The sequence below is a fragment of the Camarhynchus parvulus genome, chromosome Z (assembly GCF_901933205.1).
Source record: "Camarhynchus parvulus chromosome Z, STF_HiC, whole genome shotgun sequence".
Classification (NCBI taxonomy): Eukaryota; Metazoa; Chordata; class Aves; order Passeriformes; family Thraupidae; genus Camarhynchus; species Camarhynchus parvulus.
Genome location: NC_044601.1, coordinates 69,797,499 through 69,820,839, shown reverse-complemented (window position 1 = coordinate 69,820,839; position 23,341 = coordinate 69,797,499). Strand labels below are relative to the sequence as shown.

General features: G+C 51.4%; 1 protein-coding gene across 1 annotated transcript in view; it reads left to right on the top strand.

Annotated features, from left to right (window-relative positions):
* The window catches only part of TCF4 (transcription factor 4), a 106,096-nt gene that overhangs the window by 23,860 nt on the left and 58,895 nt on the right, over positions 1–23,341 (top strand). Inside the window, exons 4-5 of the mRNA XM_030969480.1 lie at positions 14,757–14,818; positions 16,306–16,402. Coding sequence (XP_030825340.1) covers positions 14,757–14,818; positions 16,306–16,402 — 159 coding nt within the window. The remainder of the gene's footprint in view (positions 1–14,756; positions 14,819–16,305; positions 16,403–23,341) is intronic.

The following is a 23,341-nucleotide window of genomic DNA, read 5'->3' as shown; positions in this document are numbered from 1 at the left end:
GACACGGGCACAGCTCACCCAGAGTGGGACTGGGCACAGCTCACCCAGACTGGGGCTGGCAGTGGGACACGGGCACAGCTCACCCAGAGTGGGACTGGGCACAGCTCACCCAGACTGGGGCTGGCAGTGGGACACGGGCACAGCTCACCCAGACTGGGGCTGGCAGTGGGACACGGGCACAGCTCACCCAGAGTGGGACTGGGCACAGCTCACCCAGACTGGGGCTGGCAGTGGGACACGGGCACAGCTCACCCAGACTGGGGCTGGCACCAACCATGGCTCTGGCACACAGTGGGGGACCGTGGGCACCACTGTTCCCTCTGGCTGTGGAGCTGGCAGAGGCTGGAGACTCTGTGGGTTTGGGCAGAGGTGGCACCAGGAGACGAGCAGAGCGTGGATGGCATGGCCGGGGAGCCAAGCCGTGACTCTGGCTCTCAGCAGCAGGAACAGGAGGTGCTGCTCTGGGGGGTTCTCGTTTTCACTTTTATTCTCATCCTACAAAGCAATGTTTGTCCCGTCGGCGCAGGTTCCATCCATCCCATCCCAAATTCCGTTCCATCAGGAATCTCGGTGCCGCTGCAGATGCTCCCCCCGGCCCCGCTGAGGTTCCTGGAGTGGAGCTGCGCTCGCTGCGCTGTGATTACCTCTCTCCTGCCATTGAAATCCCCAATTGCTCTCATCAGCCGCCATTGGCACTTCCTATGGAACCCTGCACATGTTCCTGTGGCTCCTCTCCGCAGGGACAATGGATAAAATGAGCTGCCATGGGAGGAGGGCGGTGTTTGAGGCTCGGGCTGTGCAGCTGCTGCTGCTGCTGCTGCTGGAATGCTGAATAGCCTGGCATTCGCAGCATTCACCCGCTCAGCTCCGGATAAAACCACTCCAAGTGCTCCTGCATTCTCCTTTCCCACACCAGTTTCTGTCTGACGTCTCCTCCTGTGCGTGTCAGGAGCTGGGGAATGGTGTGGGACGGGAGGGATTCGATGGTCACCCCATTGGATAGAAAATCCCAATGGTTTGGGATGGAAGGGATTTGATGGTCACCCCATTGGATAGAAAATCCCAATGGTTTGGGACCAAAGGGATTTGATGGTCACCCCATTGGATAGAAAATCCCAATGGTTTGGGACCAAAGGGATTTGATGGTCACCCCATTGGATAGAAAATCCCAATGGTTTGGGACCGAAGGGATTTGATGGTCACCCCATTGGATAGAAAATCCCAATGGTTTGGGACCCATTAAAAAAGGGGGATTTGATGGTCACCCCATTGGATAGAAAATCCCAATGGTTTGGGATGGAAGGGATTTATGGTACGATAGAAAATCCCAATGGTTTGGGACCAAAGGGATTTGATGGTCACCCCATTGGATAGAAAATCCCAATGGTTTGGGATGGAAGGATTTGATGGTCACCCCATTGGATAGAAAATCCCAATGGTTTGGGATCGAAGGGATTTGATGGTCACCCCATTGGATAGAAAATCCCAATGGTTTGGGATGGAAGGGATTCGATGGTCACCCCATTGGATAGAAAATCCCAATGGTTTGGGACCAAAGGGATTTGATGGTCACCCCATTGGATAGAAAATCCCAATGGTTTGGGACGAAAGGGATTTGATGGTCACCCCATTGGATAGAAAATCCCAATGGTTTGGGACGGAAGGGATTCGATGGTCACCCCATTGGATAGAAAATCCCAATGGTTTGGGACCAAAGGGATTTGATGGTCACCCCATTGGATAGAAAATCCCAATGGTTTGGGACCAAAGGGATTTGATGGTCACCCCATTGCAATCCCTGCCAAAACCAGGGACAAACCCCACCCGACCAGGCCTTGGACACTTGGTTGTTCCTTTTCCTTGACTTTTTCCCTCCTCCTCCTCCTCGGATGGATGGCAGCCCTCCCTGGGAGTTGTTTCTTGCCGCCCTTGGCAAAAGCACCAAATGTTAGAATGGTGTTAAGTCTATATTTGACAGGAAGGCTGGAAATGTAAACCCAGGGAGGGTTTGATCGAGGCAGGATTGTTAAATCCCGGGAAATTGCTAATTTATTGATTTTCTCACCTAATTTTGACGTCTGGTGCCACCAGCGAATGGCTGAGAGCTGATTTGCATCTCACAGGAACTGGAGATTTTGTAACAAAATCAAATGCGTCCCTCCTGCTCCCTGCTTTCCTTTCAAAGGGGCTTCTCCAGGGTTCAGCTTCCAGCCGCTGTTCTCACCAGCATCTCACCCGGTTTTCCTTTTTTCTGTAGAATGGGGTGGGGATGGAGGTGACAGCGAGGTGACATCGCGCGTTCCAAACTTGGACAGATGTGAATGAGAGCCTGGACTGGCAATGTGGTTTTGGTTTTTCCTTCTTTTTCTTTTTTTGGGGACACAAACACGGATTTCATCAAGGTTTTCGTGCTGGGTTGGCTCCATCCTGCTCCAGCTCGCGGTGGCTTTGCAGACTGAAAAAACCTACCAGGATTTTGGGAAGCACAGAGCTCGTTTGTTGGATGTTTGTTGGGTGGTGTCTGGAACATTCTGGAATGGTGGGAGGTGTCAGGATTCTGCACTTGTAGAAATCCTGCTCCTTTAAATCCCTCTCAGCGGTTTGGCTTTAAACCTGAAAGCCAGGGCAAAACCAACAAATGAAATCAGTGGTAAAAGTGACCGACAACTCGGCTCGCTGCGATTTGATTCATCTCTCAGCCGAGCTGGAGGCTTGGGAATTTTCCCAAAGTGCCATGGCAACATCCAGCTCTGTTTTGCAGCTTAGGAAATGTATTTTTGGAACTCCTGACTCACCCCCTTGAATATTTCTGCTGGACTAAGAGAATGTGTTTCCTTTTGCTTTCGTGCCACCATTGCGCAGGAAAAGAGGAGAAAAGAGGAGCGGTTCCCTCCCGCTTTGCATCATGCGGGGATGGAGCTGCACGCTGGGGTTTGTGAGTCCAGAACGGGCTGGAGAGTGGCCAGGGACAGCCAAAGGTGCAATAAATCCAAGAGAATATCGTAAAAATATATTCCAAAGAAATGTGGGACAGAAGGAGGTGCCAGCTTTCCTGGTACTTTTAGGCAGTCATGGAAGGGATTTGGGTGCAAGGATCTGAAGGAGAAAGGGATTTGGGTGGAAGGGATTTGGGTGGAAGGATCTGAAGGAGGAAGGATCTGAAGGAGGAAGGATCTGAAGGAGGAAGGATCTGAAGGAGGAAGGATCTGAAGGTGGAAGGGATTTGGGTGCAAGGATCTGAAGGTGGAAGGGATTTGGGTGCAAGGATCTGAAGGAGGAAGGATCTGAAGGAGGAAGGGATCTGAAGGTGGAAGGATCTGAAGGAGGAAGGATCTGAAGGAGGAAGGATCTGAAGGAGAATGGGATCTGCAGGATCCCTCATGCTGTTCCAATCCCCAGAAATTCTCTCAGGCCTGGAGCCCCTCTGCTCTGGGGGATCCCCACCAAGGAAATGCAGGAACAGGGAGAATTCTTCCTGAAAATCGGCCTGGCCTGGAGATTTTGTCTGACCAGAATTCCAATTCCCTTTCCCTGCAATGCTCCTGGGAAACGCAGTCAGGAGGATCTCGGTAGTAAACACCGAGTACTTCAGCTGCCTTTTTTCCTCGCTTATTTTCCCTCTTTGTCGAAAGTCAAGGAAGAAAAAAAAACAACTTCAGGAAGGCTGAATTTTGATTGCGAAGGAGCCGCCGAGCCAAGAGCATTTTCTAGCTGCTTCCACTTTAATTCGGGAAGCAGCCTATTGAAATATGCTAATGATATGCATAGCCATTGGAACGGAATGCAGGCTATAAACTTCCCACCGAGAGCAGGGAAGCTGCGGCTGCCTCCCGACGTGTTTGCCAACTCCTTGCCGAGGAGTTTGCTGGCAAATCCCGCTGGCCAAAGGTCGCGGCAAAAGGAGCTGCAGGTACCGAGCGAGTGCGGTTCTTTCCAACATCCCACATTGCTGCTTGGCTTTCCCAGGCTTCGCTGCTAAAAAGGAATCATCGACACAACCAGGGGGATCACACAGCAATTTGCCTTCTTAAAGGGGGTGAATCCCTCCTTAATGAACTCCAAGGAAGGGCAAAAGGATCAATATTTGCACTCTGATCAATTTGCTCCGAAATTGGCTTCATTTTCGCGGCACTTGATAGAGAAATGTGTCATGAGCTGCCAACGTGAGGAGCGTGCCCAGATTTGGCACCCAATTATTTTCCAGGGGTAATTAACAAGGAATTGGATCCCTGCGTTTCCAAATTCTGGATTTGATATCATTTTATCTCTGTGGAAGTGGGAAGGAATCTCTTTATTTCCATCCATCAACTCCTGCCTCCAGAACCCAACTGGTCAAATTCCCAAATTTGATTTTGCCCTGTGGATTTCCACCATTCCAAGTATTCCTGTAAATCCCAAACTGGATTTCTGGCGAGGAGTAACCCCTGAGATTTTCTGGGTTTACTTCCAGGAAAAAGGACCCCGAGCTGCGATGAGAATTTTGATTTCATCCTGGAGACAAAGTTGGGATTCGCTTTGGAAGCAGAGCGGCGGCAGAACAGACAGTGATCGTTGCACTTTGTGACAGGAAGTCACGGAGAATTTCCCGAGAGCAGAGCGGATTTGCTGAGATATTTATGGGAAAAATCCAAGAGGTTCTAGGTGCTTTCCATCATCCACATTCCCTATAAAAAATAAATACACAGCCAGCTCAGGGCTGCTGCTGCAGCAAACCAAACAAACCATCCTGCATTGCAATTTGGGATCAGCTCATCCTATCCATTGAATTTTCCAGTCAATTTGGGGCTTTTTAAAATCCAAATCCCCCAAGTTTTGCCACGCTATGTTTGAACAATTAATCGAAACCATATTCATTCTTATTAATTCTGCTCTGCACACAATGGCTTTTGTTGTGCTGGGTGGGAACTTCCTTCCAAGCTGCAAAACCTCGGGGATTTGGGGTTTGTTTGCCCACGGCAGAGGAATTCCTGCGGCACGGCAGCTTCTGGAGCTGCTCAGGGCAGCAACCTGAGCACCCGGGAGGGGAAGGCAGGAAAGGGAGAGGTGGCCCTGAGCCGAAGGGACTTGCAACCAAATAATTCCCTGCTTCTGGGAGATCCCTGAAAAAATCCCAAAAATCCCCCAAAAATCCCCAAAAATCCCTGGTTCTGTGAGATCCCTGGTTATGGGAAATCCCTGCTGGCTCTGTGAGATGCCCAAAAAAATCCCCCCAAAAATCCCCCAAAATCCCAAAATATCCCTGGTTCTGTGAGATCCCTGCTGGCTCTGTGAGATCCCTGAACAAATCCCCAAAAAGATCCCCAAAAAATCCCAGAAAGATCCCCCAAAAATCCCCCAAAAAATCCCTGGTTCTGTGAGATCCCTGGTTATGGGAAATCCCTGCTGGCTCTGGGAGATCCCTGAAAAAACCCCCAAAAAATCCCCAAAAAATCCCAGAAAGATCCCCCAAAAATCCCCCAAAAATCCCTGGTTCTGTGAGATCCCTGGTTATGGGAAATCCCTGCTGGCTCTGGGAGATCCCTGAAAAAATCCCCCAAAAATCCCCCCCAAAATCCCAAAATATCCCTGGTTCTGTGAGATCCCTGGTTCTGGGAGATCCCTGAAAAAATCCCCAAAAAGATCCCCAAAAAATCCCAGAAAAAATCTGCAAAAAATCCCCCAAAATCCCAAAAAAATCCCCCAAAAATCCCTGGTTCTGTGAGATCCCTGGTTCTGTGAGATCCCTGCTGGCTCTGTGAGATCCCTGAAAAACTCCCAAAAAATCCCCAAAAATCCCCCAAATATCCCCCAAAAATCCCCGAAAAATCCTGAAAAATGATCCCAGGGGACACGGCTGGGGGGTGTCACTGATCCCAGGGGACACGGCCAGGGCTGGGGTCACCGATCCCAGGGGTCACCAAAAATCCCAGAAGTCCCCCAAAAATCCCAGGAAAACCCCGATCCCAGGAGATCACTGATCCTATGGGCACAGATCCCAGGGGACACTGATCCCAGGGGACAAAAATCCCAGGGTCACAAATCCCAGGGGAAACCCATCCCTGGGTCAGAGATCCCAGGGGTCACCAATCCCAGGGTCTCAGATCCCAGGGGACACTGTGACAGGGGTCAACAATCCCAGGGGTCACTAATCCCAAATATCCCCCAAAGATCCCAGGGGACACTGATCCCAGGGGACACCGATCCCAGGGGTCACTGATCCCAGGGATGTCACTGATCCCAGGGGTCACTGATCCCAGGGGTCACCGATCCCAGGGGACACAGCCAGGGGGTGTCACTGATCCCAGGGGACACCGATCCCAGGGATGTCACCGATCCCAGGGGTCACTGATCCCAGGGGTCACCGATCCCAGGGGTCACTGATCCCAGGGGACACCGATCCCAGGGGTCACTGATCCCAGGGGTCACTGATCCCAGGGGACACTGATCCCAGGGGGTCACTGATCCCAGGGGTCACTGATCCCAGGGATGTCACTGATCCCAGGGGTCACTGATCCCAGGGGTCACCGATCCCAGGGGTCACTGATCCCAGGGGTCACTGATCCCAGGGGTCACTGATCCCAGGGGTGTCACTGATCCCAGGGGTCACCGATCCCAGGGATGTCACTGATCCCAGGGGTCACTGATCCCAGGGGTCACCGATCCCAGGGGTCACCAATCCCAGGGGTCACAGATCCCAGGGGACACCGATCCCAGGGGTCACCGATCCCAGGGGTCACTGATCCCAGGGGTCACAGATCCCAGGGGACACTGATCCCAGGGGACACTGATCCCAGGGGTGTCACTGATCCCAGGGGTCACTGATCCCAGGGATGTCACTGATCCCAGGGGTCACTGATCCCAGGGGTCACCGATCCCAGGGGACATGGCCAGGGGGGTGTCACTGATCCCAGGGGACACCGATCCCAGGGGACACAGATCCCAGGGGTCACTGATCCCAGGGGTCACCGATCCCAGGGGTCACTGATCCCAGGGGACACTGATCCCAGGGGACACAGCCCGGGGGGTCACTGATCCCAGGGGACACCGATCCCAGGGGACACTGATCCCAGGGGACACCGATCCCAGGGGACACGGCCAGGGGGGTGTCACAGTCACAGCCTGGCACTGGCACAGCAGGGCTGGGCTTATATAAATATATAAATCGCATATATTATATAAAGATATAAATGATAGATTTATATCTAAATATATGTTTATATACATTTTATATAAAGATATAAATGATAGACTGTATTGTATAATATATAGTAGATAAATATATCAATTATATATTGTATAGAGATATAAATTACATATTTATACATAAATATATATCTATAGAAACTTTATATAAGTTGTATTTACATTTAGAGAAAATCCTGCCTTTTCCTCCAAGGAAAATCCTGGGTTTTCCTCCAAGGAAACTCCTGGCTTTTCCTCCAAGGAAATCCTTGCCTTTTCTGGGTTTTCCTCCAAGGAAATTCCTGCCTTTTCCTCCAAGGAAAATTCTGCCTTTCCTGCCTTTTCCTCCAAGGAAATTCCTACCTTTTCTGGCTTTTCCTCCAAGGAAATTCCTGCCTTTCCTCAGTTTTCTTCCAAGGAAATTCCTGCCTTTTCCTCCAAGGAAATTCCTGCCTTTCCTGCCTTTTCCTCCAAGGAAAATCCTGCCTTTTCCTCCAAGGAAACTCCTGTGTTTCCTGCCTTTTCCTCCAAGGAAACGTTCCTGTGTTTCTCTGGCTCTGCTGGGATTTGTTCCTTCAGGTCACTCCAAACCCATTCTGCCCTTTGCGTCTCTGAGGAACAAGCACGGGGTGATAAAAAACCCTTCATGAAGCACAAAGAAAGGATCACAAATGTATCGTGGTGGGGTTTGATTTTTAAAGGCAAACCTTGAATAAATGGTGGGATTTGTAATAATTCCCAGTCAATGCTGACGTGACGTTCCTGCTGGAGGGGTCTGGGATGGGTTGGGTTGGAAGGACCCGAAGGAAAATCCCATTCCCAGGGTAGGGACACCTTCCGCTGGCCCAGCTTGCTCCAAAGCCTCTCCAGCACTTCCAGGGATGGAGCTTCAGCTGCCCGTGTGAATAAAAACCGCTCTTAGATGTCTGGCCTAAATTAAAATTGTTTTAGTTGGGGGTCCAAGTGACTCAAGACTGGAATAAAACAACAGTTGGGATAGAAAAAAAAACCCCTTCCAGCTGCTTCCATGCTGTTTGTCCCTTTTCATTAAAGCCATCCCTCTTTGTTTACTCGTTTCTAAACAAAGCTAATTAAATCCTTGGGCCTCTCCAGTCCTGGATTTGTGGAAATCCCCTCCAACAACTGCCAGTGCCTCGATGGGAGAGGGAGCTGGAGGGACAGAGCCCAGAGGGCAGGGCTGGGGGGGATTTTGGGCAGGAATTCCTCTTTCCCCTGGATCCTGGAGTGTCCCAGGACAGGGCTTGGTGCAGTGGATCGAAACTGTTGTCGGATTTTAGGATTTTCTGGAGGGAAATGGATTGAACCTCTTACCCGGGTGTGGTGTCCATGCCCACCCCAGTGCTGCCTCCTCACATTCCTGCTGTTCCAGCTGGACAGGGAGGGGTTGGAAATGGGGAACAATGCTTGAAACACCCTAAAAACGAAAGCAGGAGGGCGCAAAGCAAAGGCAAAGCTTTCCCTGCCATATGTTTGGAGTAGAGCTGCTGTCCCAAATGCCAAGACGTGTTGAAGGCTAGCTGGGTGTTTGGGGATGATCGTCCCATATTTACAGCTTCCCAAGTTGCATTGTTGTCGAAAGTCTGCTGTGGGCTGCAAATATGTTCTGGAGCTGAGTAAAAATATCCCAATTACCATATTCCAAAGGACAACAATTGCCACGCTCGGATGCCTTGGGAAGGGAGCAGCTCGGGCTGTAAACAGGATGTGCGGGGCCCCAGGCACGGGGGGAGCTCGGCAGGGACAAATCCCGGGCTGGGTGCAGCTCCCTCAGGGCACCGAGGGACAAATCCCGGGCTCGGGGCTGGGTACAGCTCCCTCAGGGCCCCGAGGGACAAATCCCGGGCTCGGGCGGGGCAGCTCCCTCAGGGCACCGAGGGAGAACTCCGGGGCTGGGTGCAGCTCCCTCAGGGCACCGAGGGACAAATCCCACGGGGCTCGGGGCTGGGTACAGCTCCCTCAGGGCACCGAGGGACAAATCCCGGGCTGGGTACAGCTCCCTCAGGGCACCGAGGGACAAATCCCGGGCTGGGGCCGGTGCAGCTCCCTCAGGGCACCGAGGGACAAATCCCGGGCTCGGGGCTGGGTACAGCTCCCTCAGGGCACCGAGGGACAAATCCCGGGCTCGGGGCTGGGTACAGCTCCCTCAGGGCACCGAGGGACAAATCCTGGGTGTGCAGCCCCAGGGCACCACAGGGCCCTGCTGGGGCTCGGTGCAGCTCCCTGAGGGCCCGAGGACAAATCCCGGGCTCGGGGCTCGGTGCACTCCCCTCCTCTGCCCTGAGGGAAAACGGGATTTGCGTCAGCCGCAGGGTGGTGGACAGTTCCCACCTCGGGGCTTGCAGCTCCCTCAGCACAGGACAAATCCAGACAGGCATGAATATTCCAGGGACCGAGGGATATATCCTTCCAGGTGCTGGGTACAGCTCACTTAGTGCTTACCGAAGACATATAAGGATAATTTAGTTCCTAATGACCCTCGGGGGAAAGTACAGGAGGTAGCTCCAAACACACCGAGGGACAAATCCGGGCCGGTGCCGCTCCCCCAGCGGAACCCAGAGGTGTTCTCTGGCTGGGGAGATACCTAGGGGATCAGGTGCCCAAACCTCGGGTGTGGTGCCGCCCCTCAAGCATTCCATTTTAGATATCCAGGTCGGGGCTGGGTACAGCTCCCTCAGGCACGAGGCTACAAGGGCGGGCCGGGAGGGGAAACTTTTCCAAGGGCACCCAGGAAAAATCCCCAGGCTCGCGCTGCGGAAATGAGTCTCAGGGAAAAGGCCCAACGAGGACAAATCTTGTGGGTGTGGAGGTTGGAAGAGCTTTTGCAGCTCCTTTTGGATGTAACCTTGGGACAGTGTATGGGTGGCCAAGGCCTTGGGCAGGGCTTGGAGTAACCTGCTCTGGTGGAAGGGGTGCAGTGGGATCATCCCTAAGATCCCAAACCATTCTGGGGCTGGTGACTCCATTGGGAATCCAGGACAAATCCTGTCTGTGAAGAGCCCAGGTGCCCTCACAGCCCTGCTGGGATGGTTCCCGGAGGTTCGTGAGGCATTCTTTGGCGCTGATAGGAACCGCAAACCATTCCCTGAGGATGAAGAGGATTTGCCTCCAGACAGGGTGGGTGGAGAGTTCCCACCTCTGCTTGCAGCTCCTGAGATCGCCATCCAGACAGGCATGAATATTCCAGGGAGAAGTGGCTGAATTTATCCTTCCATGGTGCAGGGGACGTCATTTATTCCTTTCGAGAGCAAACCCTTGTAAGGATCGTACTCCATTTAGAATCCTAAACCATTGTCTGTAAAATCACGAATGAGCTCCAAACAGCCTCGGAAGGAGGTTCCTGGCGCTCTCAGCTGATATTGAGAGGCGTACCATTCTGGGACTGGTGGGATTGTTGGGAATCCACAACTGTCGTGCAAAATCGCCACGGAGCATTTCCATCTTTAGGATATCCACCACTGTTTGAAACCGAACGAGATCCCTGGCAGAGGCTTGGGAGGGGGTTCCGGAGTGATACTTTTGTGCAGAATATTGAGAGCTGGGGCTCGGGGCTTCCATTGCTGGAAATGAGAGGAATGGAAAAGTCCCGGAGAATGAGCTCCTCAGGGTGTGGGGCGAGGTTCTGGAGGCTTGCAGCTATTGAGAGCAAACCATTCTGGGGCTGTGTAACTGTTGGGTATCCAAGGCCATTGGGCAGGGAAATCCCAGTAACCTGCTCAGGCTGGGAAGAGGTTCAGTGGGATCCTTCCCTATTGAGATCCCAAAACCATTCTGGGGCTGGTGACTCCATTGGGAATCCACCATTGTCTGTGAAGTCCCAATGAGCTCCTCAGGCTGGGAGGAGGTTCCTGGAGGTTCCTGATATTGAGAGCAAACCATTCAGGGACTGGTGATTGTTGGGTATCCACCATTGTCTGTGAAATCCCAATGAGGCCCCGGGAAGAGTTCCTGGGTGGTTCCTTCAGGCTGATATTGAGAGCAAACCCTTCTGGGGCTGGTGACTCCATTGGGAATCCACCATTGTCTGTGAAATCCCAATGAGCTCCTCAGGCTGGGACGAGGTTCCTGGGTGATTCTTTGAGGCTGATATTGAGAGCAAACCACTCTGGGGCTGGTGATTGCTGGGAATCCACCACTGTCTGTGAAATCCCAATGAGCTCCTCAGGCTGGGAGGTGGTTCCTGGAGGTTCCTGATATTGAGAGCGAACCATTCTGGGGCTGGTGACTATTTGGTATTCACCGTTTTCTGGAAATCCCAACGAGCTCCATTGGGAATCCACCATTGTCTGTGAAGTCCCAACGAGCTCCTCAGGCTGGGAGCAGGTTCCTGGGTGGTTCCTGGAGGTTCCTGATATTGAGAGCAAACCATTGCAGGCCTGTTGGGCTTTCAGCGCTGTCAGCCCTACCTGTGTGTCCCCAGGAAAGCAATCCCGGCGTGCTGGCTGTGCTTTGTGTGTCCCACGGTGATGAATTAATCCCTGTGATGAATTCATTTGGCATTCACGGGCACGTCAGCATTTTCTATCCTCATTTCAGCCTTTCTGTTACAAGGCACAATTAGTTGGGAGACTCTCGGAGCAAGGGAATAAATGACGTTAGTCCAAGTTGGAACTGTGCAGTGAAATGATTTTCTTTTCCGCATCCAGCAGTGTTTTGTTTGTAGCACCATCCCAATGGTTTATCCCAGAACATCCTGATGCTCCGTACAGCTCCTGTTTTCAGAAGCTCCCCAAAGAGCAGAAATTTGGGAATTTATTTATTCTCCGGCTCAGGGAACAAAACAAAAGCTAAAATAAGAAAATCCCCTCTGACTTTTGGGGTCAGGAGCCCTCTGAGCCATCCCGGTGTTCCACAGCAGCAATTTTTGGGCTGGGAGGGTTTGAAGGAGCAGGGACACCTCCCACTACTCCAGGTTGGAAATCCATGGACCTGCTGGCCTTGGGAAAAGCTGGAATTCTGGGATGCAGCTGGGTCCATGGCCTGGATAAAAAACCTGTGTTTGGCTGCTGGGACGATGTGGGAGCGATGAGCTCACCCCCAGCAGCACAATGGAATTCTTTGTTGGGAACAGTTCAGGTTTGTTTACGCTGCGGCCGCCTCGGTCTCCGACTCTCCGCGGATATTTGTGGAAATTCAGGCAGAAAATGAAATGCCTGTTTAATTGCAGGAGTGAATTTTTCAAGGATTCGAGGCCTTCATCCCGTCCTTCTTCCACATCACCTCCCTGCCTGTTGTTTTGGGCTTTTCTTCTCATGTCCTGATGATATTTAGAGGGAAACCTTCAAAAAAAGATCGGATCAATGGATGTGCATGTGAAATTTTCCAGTCCTTTAGCTTATCAAATATCCAGGTTTCTTCTTCCCTTGATCTTCCTCTTTAATCCTCCTTCTGTATTTTGTTGAGCTCGGTTTTTTCATGTAGTTTTTCAAGCTAATACTCGGATAAATCCGAGTTCTTTTGAAGAGCAAAACAGCAGGAAAGGTCTCAGTGCACCAGGCAGGCGCGCTGAAATTCATTGGGATTAGCAGGCCCAGTTTAGGGGGTTTTGGGAAGCAGCAATGCCAAAGTGCAATAGGATCGGCGTCAGCAGCCTCACATCTGCCCCGCCCTCCTTGGTTTGACACGAAATTCCTCCACATCCTGGGGGAATTTCGGGATCATCTCGCTCCAGGTGGCCCCAAAAAGCTGGAATGTTCTGGGCTGGATGGAGCAGCCTGGGACAGTGGGAGGTGTGCAATGAGATGATCCTTAGGTTCCTCCTCACCCATCACTGATGATCCTTTAAATCCCAAATTCTTTATCCCAGATTTCCTGAGGAGAATTCCCAAATCTGACCATGAGAAGGTCTCTCCATGACGAGGGGATTCAGGGATCGTCTCGCTCCAGGTGGCCCCAAAAAGCTGGAATGGTTCTGGGCTGGATGGGGCTTGGAACAGGCTGGGACAGTGGGAGGTGATGATCCTTAGGTTCCTCCTCACCCATCACTGGTGATCCTTTAAATCCCAAATTCTTTATCCCGGATTTCCTGAGGAGAATTCCCAAATCTGCCCAAGGTCTCTCCCAACCTTGACCTTGTGAAGATTTCTGTATCCCAGCTGGAAATTGAGGATTTTGCAAAAATTCTGCTTTTTCCTCCAGCTTTTTTCTGGATGCGTGTTCTCTCCTCCCTTCCCTCCGGAGCTCAGCTGGAGGTGGAGCAGTTGGAAGCAGCAATTGGAGAATCCAGGTTCCTTCAGGACTTCATCTCAGGGCTTGTCCTGGGCACCATAGAGCCGCAGCCTCCTTCTCCTCCCATCCCCACGATTGTTTTCATGAGAACGAAAGGGCCTTTGCCAATTAGCGGGGAATAACTGGATTGGGTTCCTGCCTTATGTCAACCTGCTTGGATTTGATTAGGGACAAAGAAATGGATTTATCCGTCAGGGTTACTTCGTTAGGGCTCCTCAGTGATGCTTCGCAGAGGGGCGGCGCCGCTCGGCGCTTTTGGGGTGAAATCCCAGCAAAATTGGGATGGGGTTTCCAGAGATCCAGCTCAAATCCTGGCCTGTCCCTTTCTGAAGGAGGCCAGGGGTTTTTGGGGTGCTGGGAGGGAATCCCTCGCTGGAATTGTCCCCACTTGGAACACCCCACTCTGGTGGAAGGCGTTGGAAAATCCCTAAAATCCCTTCAACTCCACCGTGATGCATTTCCCTCCACAATCACTGCAAGCCCTTCTGTGCTGGCTTTGGGATCTCTTCTCCCCATCCGAACCCATGGGTTATTGATTAAAAAAATCCCCATGCCATCATTTTGAGCTTGGAGCTCCCCAGAGTTAATTGTCTGTTACATAACACAACTGATTTTTAAAAAATCTGCCTAATTAACCTAATGGAATGCTTGATCGGATCTGTCAGGTAAATGATCCACAGTTTCATTCCCTTTTTTTTTTTTCCTGGAGCTTAATTAAATATTTACCTCCGAGTGTCTCGTGCTATTAACGTGTTCATCTATTACGGGAGAGAATAGAAATCCTAACTGGGGGAAAGAATGGAAGTGTCAGGTTTGGAATCTTGGAAATGCCCCTGGATTCTGTTTCAGCACCTCTCCAACTGAAATTCCCACTGATCCTGAAACCTGGATGGGTTTGACCTAAAAAAGATTTAAGAGATTTAAGCAGGAAAGTGTTTCAGGCCTGGGACAGCTGGATCCTTAAAATCCCTTCCATCCCATAAAACCTGGAGGAGGAACTCTGGTAAAACCACACCAGCTCTGTCCTGCCCCAAGTGTCTGTCCGTCCCTGCTTTCTGCTGGACACCTGGGCAAGGATGGGATCCCCAAATTCCCGGATTTCATCCCTTTGGAGGCAGGCAGGAACCGTGCTGCTGCTCAGACCTCAGCGTTCCTGAGGGTCCGGCTCCATCCCCGCCGTGCATTTCAATGAGTTCATTTCAGCCCCGGGGTCAGGAGCCACTTCCCGGCCTCGGCTCCTCGCGCCCGCTTCTTAATTAAAGGCGCCAGGAGATTCATTTGAAGCATTAATTTCTCACAAAAGGCGGGAATGATTTGCCACGAAGCCTAAAGAACTTTTTTGTCCCCAGATGTAGAAGACAGAACTAGCTCAGGGTCCTGGGGGAATGCAGGACATCCGAGTCCATCCAGGGTAAGTCAATTTCGTCTTTATCCCCTGCAGATGGAAATGTGCCATGCCAGGAACTCGGCCTCTCGTTAGAACGCCTCCTCGCAATGTTTCCATCTCAAACCCCAGCCTGCCGCTGCCTTTGAGATGCTCCAGAAGGTCCCTTCCGACCCAAAGCATTCCATGATCTCTGTGCATATTAATGAAGCAATTACTGATGGGCTCGGGCAGCCCCCCCACCCCAAAGCACAGCTGGTGCAGAGGCTGCTCCCCCGTTGGATTTGCAGGGATTTTTGGGAATTGCACGCGCTGGGGTTTTCATTCCCTGCCCATTCCAGGCCCAAGATTGTCACCAGAGCCGCTCAAAGCCGTCTCTCTGTCCCTGGGAGATTTGGGGGATTTTGGCGCATCCCCCGCGCGCTCCAGGCTGGAGTTGGGCACAGCCACATCCCATGGTCCCTGCTCAGGAGCAGAATTCCCTGGGGGCTCCCTCTGGCTCGGCATTCTCTGGGATTTAGGAGCCAGCTGGGCTCAGTCAGTTCAATTGTGCCTGTGGACAGTTATCCACATTTTTTTGACACTTTGGGATGGGCATGCCTTGGTGGGAAGAGCAGATTTTCCAGCAGCACAGCTGGATCCTCCGGAGTGCTGGCAGCTCCCGTTCCCAACTGGAACATCCCAGTTCTGCCCTCCCTCCGTGGCTCGGCACCACTTCATTCCTAAAGCACACGGAGCAAAAAGCGCCTTCCTCCTGCCTTTGTTTAAGTTTATTTTAATTGTTTCCCAATTAACTGAAAGGACAGCGAGGAAGAGCAGGATCTTCACGCCCTCCTCGCCCTCCATCCATGTCCCTTCCCTGGAGCTCTCATTTCCCCGTTCCTGCCTCCGAGGAAGGAATCCCAGCACCTTTTCTTCTTTCCTGCTTTGCATCCCTGACGTCATTCCAGCTTCCATCTGTCAGTTTGATTTTCCTGCCCTTTTTTTTCCCCTTGACACTTGTATTGCTTCCGAGGGAAAAATGTTTTGAAAAGGAAATCGGGCAATTGGCACACACCGATTATTTCTGCCTCCAAAGCCCTGAATGCGAGTGGGGAGATGGAAAGAAAAGGAGCACGAGCCTGAGAAGGATTGGGGAATTTTCAATCGAGGCCGGGCATTAAGTCGAGGAATTATTCCGCAAACAACCTGACCTCGCTTTTTCCTGCTGGAATGGAATTCCCCCAGCGGGAGACCTCCTTCCTCCAGAGGCTTTTTGCCATGCTTTAAGCAGGAGGGCTCTTCCCAGAGGGTTTTGTTGCTGCTTTACCCCACACAGGATTTCAGGAACATCACCCAGGCCTCCAGTCAGAATTCTCTTTGTTTTTTTTCCCTAATGAAGTGAACTTGGAAAGGGCACTAAAAATGTGTCACTCCAGCCAATCAGCAGGGAAAAATCCCCAAGGGAACGATGTTTTATGGAGCAGCCTTCAAACTGAGGTGTAAAATTGTGTTTTTTCCCCATTTCTTACCAGAACTATGGAGATGGGACTCACTATGACCACATGGCGAGCAGGGACCTCGGCTCACATGACAATCTCTCTCCTCCCTTTGTCAATTCCAGAATACAAAGTAAGAACACGGAATTTCCTCCCTCCTTGGGGTGGGGCAGCTGGGATTGAGATGGACCAGGAATGAAATCCAGGGGCCTTCCAAGCCCTTATCTTCATTTTTTAGGCTTGGCATGAGGGTGGAAACAGGGATCTGTTTAAATTTTCCTCTTTCTCATGGTGTGACAAATACTCTGTGGTGATATTTAGTATTTTATATCCATTTTACCTATATTTCATTCATGTTTTGGATCTCTGACTGCGGATTCGTGATGCAAAATCAGTTTGGCTTTTCCCTTGGGCACACTTGGAATGGGTTTTGAAAGCTTTTTGAAATCTTAATCAATCAATCCCAAAGGTGGGGGACACTGGGAATGTTGTTTGGAACAGGAGGGAGATGTCCAAGGAACTCAGATCTTTTCCAACTGGAACGATCCTGGGATTCTGTGCTAGAGGTTTAGGAGGGAGCCATTGCTCCCTTCTTTGATTAAACTTGATTGATGAGTTTGATGGAGTAAATAAATGATGTCGGAATAGTGGTAATGCTCAGGCTGGCTCCATCCACGAGGGAAACGAACGCTTCCCTTTAAAGCTTCCAAGGAAAACGCGGAGCCGCGCCTGCCACACATCATTCCACAGCTTGAACGCACATCCCTCATCCCTGGGCGTTGGGAAGGAGCTGGGAGTTGTCGGACACTGTTGGAGCTTGTAGCAGTTTGAGAAAGCTTGGGAGAAGCCAAGGGAAGCACGGGAATTCCAACACTCCCTGCTGCACTCAGCCAGGGAACAGCAGGGCGTGTGTCTGTCCCTCCTGTGCCTCCCTGCGCTCCAAAACCCACCAAAGCACAGGCAGGCTCCAGAAAACCCACCAAAGCACAGCTGGAGGCTCCTGGGCCAGGTGGTGAGGGGCCAAGGTCCCAGAGCTCCTGAGAGGAGGTTGGGAAGCGCCCGATGTGCCCGTGAGGTGGCGCTGCGCCGCCAAGGAGGTGGGGGCGGCACCGCCATGGCCTGGGCTGGGAGACCGTGGGGCTGTGTGGCAATGGCAGCGACAGTGGCAGTGACAATGGGAATGGCAATGACAGTGACAATGGGAATGGCAATGGGCATTGGCAAAGGGAATGGCAATGGCAATGCCAGTGACAATGGAATGGCAACGGGCATTGGCAAAGGGAATGGCAATGGCAATGGGAATTACAATGGCAGTGGCAATGGCAGTGGCAGTGGCAATGGCAATGGCAATGGGCATTGGCAAAGGGAATGGCAATGGCAATGGGAATTACAATGGCAGTGGCAATGGCAGTGGTAATAGGAATGGGAATGGCAGTGAAAATGGAAATTACAATGGCAATGACAATGGCAGTGGCAATGGCAGTGAGAATGGCAATGGCAATGGCAATAGGAATGGCAATGGCAATAGTAATAGGAATGCAATGGGAATGACAATGACAATGGCAATGGCAGTGGCAATGGCAGTGAGAATGGCAGCGGCAATGGTAATAGGAATGGCAATGGCAATGACAATGGCAGTGGCAGTGACAATGGCAATGAACGGAATGAAAATGGCAACGGAAATGACAATGGCAATGGCAGTGACAATGGCAAAGGGAATGGCAATGGGAATAGGAATCGCAATGGGAATGGCAGTGACAATGGCGATGGCATTGACAATGGCAGTGACAATGGCAATGAACGGAATGAAAATGGCAATGGACATGACAATGGCAATGGCAATGGGATTGGCAATGGCAATGGCAATGGCAGTGACAATGGCGATGGCATTGACAATGGCAGTGACAATGGCAATGAACGGAATGAAAATGGCAATGGAAATTACAATGGCAATGGCAATGGGATTGGCAATGGCAATGGCAATGGCAGTGACAATGGCAATGGCAATAGGAATGGTAATGGCAATGGGAATGACAATGGGAATGACAATGGCAATGGGGATAGGAATGGCAATGACAATGACAATGGCAATAGGAATGGTAATGGCAATGGGAATGACAATGGGAATGACAATGGCAATGGGGATAGGAATGGCAATGGCAATGACAATGGGAATGGCAATGGGAATGGCAACGGGAATGGCAACGGGAATGGCAATGGGAATGGCAATGGCAATGGGGATAGGAATGGCAATGGCAGTGGCAATGGGGATAGGAATGGCAATGGCAATGACAATGGGAATGGCAATGGGAATGGCAACGGGAATGGCAATGGGAATGGCAATGGCAATGGCAATGGCAATGGGGATAGGAATGGCAATGGCAGTGGCAATGGGGATAGGCATGGCAATGGCAATGGCAATGGGATTGGCAATAGTAGTGACAATGGCAATGGCAATGGGCATGGGAATGGCAATGGCAATGGGAAGAGGAATGGCAATGACAGTGACAATGGCAATGACACTGGGAATGGCAATGGGATGGCAGTGACAACAGTAGTGGCAATGGCAGTGACAATGGCAATGGGAACGTCAATGGTAATAAGAATGGCAGCGGGAATGGCACTGGGAATGACAATGACAATGGGAATGGGAATGGGAATGGCAATGGCAGTGGCAATGAGAATGAAAATGGCAATGGCAGTGGCAGTGGCACTGGGAATGGCAATGGCAGTGACAATGGGAATGGCAGTGACAATGGTAATGGGAATGTCAATGGAGTGGCAATGGGAATTACAATGGGAATGGGAATGGCAATGGCAGTGGCAGTGAGAATGAAAATGGCAATGGCAGTGGCAGTGGCACTGGGAATGGCAGTGACAATGGGAATGGCAGTGGCAGTGGCACTGGGAGTGGCAATGGGAATGGCAGTGGCAGTGGCACTGGGAATGGCAGTGACAATGGCAATGGGAATGTCAATGGGAGTGGCAATGGGAATTACAACGGGAATGGGAATGGCAATGGCAGTGGCAATGGCACTGGGAATGGCAATGGCAGTGACAATGGGAATGGCAGTGGCAGTGGCACTGGGAGTGGCAATGGGAATGGCAATGGCAGTGGCACTGGGAATGGCAGTGACAATGGCAATGGGAATGTCAATGGGAGTGGCAATGGGAATGGCAATGGCAGTGGCACTGGGAATGGCAGTGACAATGGCACTGGGAATGGCAATGGCAGTGACAGTGACAATGGGATTGCAGTGACAGTGACAGTGACAGTGACAGTGACAGTGGCAGTGGAACGGATTCAGAATCCTGGAGTTATTAAGTCTGGAAAAGAGGGCGCTGACCCCAGCCAAGGCCACCACTCGTCCTGTCCCCAGGTCCAGCCTGCGGTGCTTGTCACCGCCACTCCCATTCCCGGCTGTCCTCTCTGGGAATGATTGTATCCCACCTAACCCCTCCTGTACAGCCCCGTGGAACTTGGTGGAACGTTCTCCTGCCAGGAGGAGCTCCAGGAACATTGGGACACCAGGGCAGCAGATCCATGGATCTGTGATGCCATCCAACCTCTGGGTGCCACTGATAATGTGGTGACCTCTGGGAATATTCTGGTCTTCCCAATTCCACGCCTCCCTGGCTTTGCTGAGCAGGAATATTTCCAAAATCCTTTTCAGTTTTTAATGGGATTTCCCCATTTCGTCCCTGCAGCTTTGATTCTGTTCCTGTCGTTACGAGGAGAACTGGAATTTTTTGCAGATTAGTGAAGTTTACCCAACACAGCATTAAAAGGCTTTCGATTGCTAAACTGTAAACATTTGGGATCAAATTTTCCATGCTGTGGATGTGACTCAGCCCGCTCCGTATTTTTTTAACCTTCTGCAGCAATGATTTCAATATTTCCTCAAATGGGATTACATGGCAGCCTGGCAGATTTGGGATTTTCTCCCTTTAGTGTCTGGCACGGCGGGAACATTAATTCCTTTTCACACCACCTCTGTTATTACGGCAGCTGCGAAAAGGAATCGGGAGGGGAGCGGCCAAAAGTGGCCAGGAATTTCAGGGATCAACTTTGTGCTGCTTTTTTAACGATGGAGACAGGGAATTGTTTGGGATGGGAGGGATTTTTAGGATCATTCCAATCCAATCCCAGTCCAAGCTGCTTTTGGGACTCTCCATCCTTGGAGAAATCCCAAAGCAGAGCCTGAAAGGTGCAAAAATGCGATTCAAACAGGAAATCGAAGCAGCCACGATGATGTACAAATTCCCATTTCCAGTCCCGAGTTAATGGATTGGTAAAGCGCTGCCAGCCGGGGTTCCGAGCTCAGCATCCGAGCGCGGGCCCAGCAAAAAGAAACGACACAATGACAAGGACATCTCCATTTCTTTGGGAAGCAGCAGATGTATAAATAGAAACTGTCGACTCCGGCAATTCACGGGCAGCAGAGGAGCCTTGAAATACGAGTTTGTCCTCCACGCTGTGCAGGCAAGAATCCCTTGGATTGGGATTTGAACAGCTCCCAGCATTTTGACGGAGTCATTTTGTGGGACGACCCGGAGTTGTCATCTCTGAGGCAGGGGAGCACCTCCTGTCCCTAATCCCAGGGTCCTGTCACTAATCCCAGGGTCCTGTCCATGATTCTGGGCTCCTGTCCTAAATCTGGGTTCCTGTCCCTAATCCCAGAGTCCTGGCCCTAATCCCAGACTCTTGTTCTTAATCCTAGGCTCCTGTTCATAATCCCAGAGTCTTGTTCTTAATTCTGGGCTCCTGTCCTAATTTTGGGCTCCTGCCCTTTTAATTCTGGGCTCCTGTCCCTAATCCCAGACTCCTGTCCATCATTCTGGGCTCCTGTCCCTAATCCCAGACTCCTGTCCATCATTCTGGGCTCCTGTCCCTAATCCCAGACTCCTGTCCATCATTCTGGGCTCCTGTCCCTAATCCCAGACTCCTGTCCATAATTCTGGGGTCTTGTTCATAATCCCAGAGTCCTGTGCTTAATTCTGGGTTCCTGCCCCTAATCCCAGAATCCTGTCCTTAATTCTGAGCTCCTGTCCTTAATTTTGGGCTCCTGTTCATAATCCCAGACTCTTGTCCATAAATCTGGGCTCCTGCCTGTAATTCCAGAGTCCTGCCCATAATTCTGGGCTCCTATCCCTAATCCCAGACTGCTGTCCTTAATTCTGAGCTCCTGTCCTAATTTTGGGCTCCTGTCCCTAATCCCAGACTCCTGTCCACATTCCCAAACTCCTGCCCATAATCCCAGACTCCTGCCCACATTCCCAAACTCCTGCCCACATTCCCAAACTCCTGTTCACAATCCCAAACTCCTGCCCATAATCCCAAACTCCTGTCCTTAATTCCAAACTCCTGTCCACATTCCCAAACTCCTGCCCATAATCCCAAACTCCTGTCCTTAATTCCAAACTCCTGCCCATAATCCCAAACTCCTGCCCACAATCCCAAACTCCTGCCCACATTCCCAAACTCCTGCCCACAATCCCAAACTCCTGTCCACAATCCCAAACTCCTGCCCATAATCCCAAACTCCTGCCCACAATTCCAAACTCCTGCCCACAATCCCAAACTCCTGCCCGTAATTTTGGGCTCTTGTCCCTAATCCCAGAGTCCTGTCCTTAATTCTGGGCTCCTGTCCCTAATCCCAAACTCCTGCCCATAATCCCAAACTGCTGCCCACAATCCCAAACTCTGCCCATCATTTCCCAGTACTCCTGCCATAGTCCCAGATTCTACTCTCGAGCACAGAAAATCAGCCTTTCCAGGCAAATCCAGTTAAAAACTCCTCCCACATTCCCATGAATTCTTGCCGTTGACTTCTCAGGAAGCTCTTGTCCTTAATTCAACAAGGGAACTCCGTGCCCGGAATCCCAAACTCTTTGGGTATTTAGAGAACCTTGCTGAAAAGCTTCAATTTCTAGATCTGGAAAGTGGAATGAAATGAATTTTAAAATCCCTTCCGCCAGAAAACTATTCCAAATAATTATTAAAAAAAAAGCCCGAATTTAAAGCTCTCAAATCGCAAATGAATCGGTGGTTTTGGGGCTTTTTTGGGCGCCTGTCCACAATCCCAAAGTCCGTGGGGATAACGCAAGCTCCGGCCGCAGCATTCCCAAACTCCTGCCTGGAGAAGGCCCGAAAATCCTGTGCGGGAGACAAAACCGCCGTGGGGAATGAGCGGGGCAAATTCCTGCCCACATTCCCAAACTCCGGCCGAGCAAAAACAAGAGGGCTTGTTCCTGCCCACATTCGCAAGCGCCCGCCCGTAATCCCAAATTCCAGCGAAATCCCAAAACAGCGGAGATAAAGGAAATCAACTTTTGGGGCGGCCCTGGGTGGGAAAGAGCAGCCTGGGGAGTCTCGAGGTTTTAGGGCGAGGCGGCGGGAAAGCAGCTTTGCCGGGCGAATCCGGTTAAAAACTTCCTTTTTAAAGGACAGGGCATGGCGTTGGACTTGTCAGGAAGTTTTTGGAACCGCGGGGCTCAGGGACAGAGGGGAATTGGGAATGTCCCCAATGGGGACACGGGGACACCGTGGGAACTGCGGGGCCAAAGAGGGGGACACGGGGATTGTCCCCAATGGACACGGGGATTGTCACCAGTGGGCACGGGGATTGTCCCCAATGGACATGGGGATTGTCCCCAATGGACACAGGGATTGTCACCAGTGAGGACACAGGGATTGTCCCCAATGGGCACGGGGATTGTCTCCAATGGGGCACGGGGATTGTCCCCAATGGACACGGGGATTGTCCCCAATGGACACGGGGATTGTCCCCAATGGACACAGGGATTGTCCCCAATGGGCACGGGGATTGTCCCCAATGGACACGGGGATTGTCTCCAATGGGGCACGGGGATTGTCCCCAATGGACACAGGGATTGTCCCCAATGGACACGGGGATTGTCCCCAATGGACACAGGGATTGTCACCAATGGGGACACGGGGATTGTCACCAATGGACACGGGGATTGTCCCCAATGAGGACACAGGGATTGTCCCCAATGGACACAGGGATTGTCCCCAATGGACACAGGGATTGTCCCCAATGGACACGGG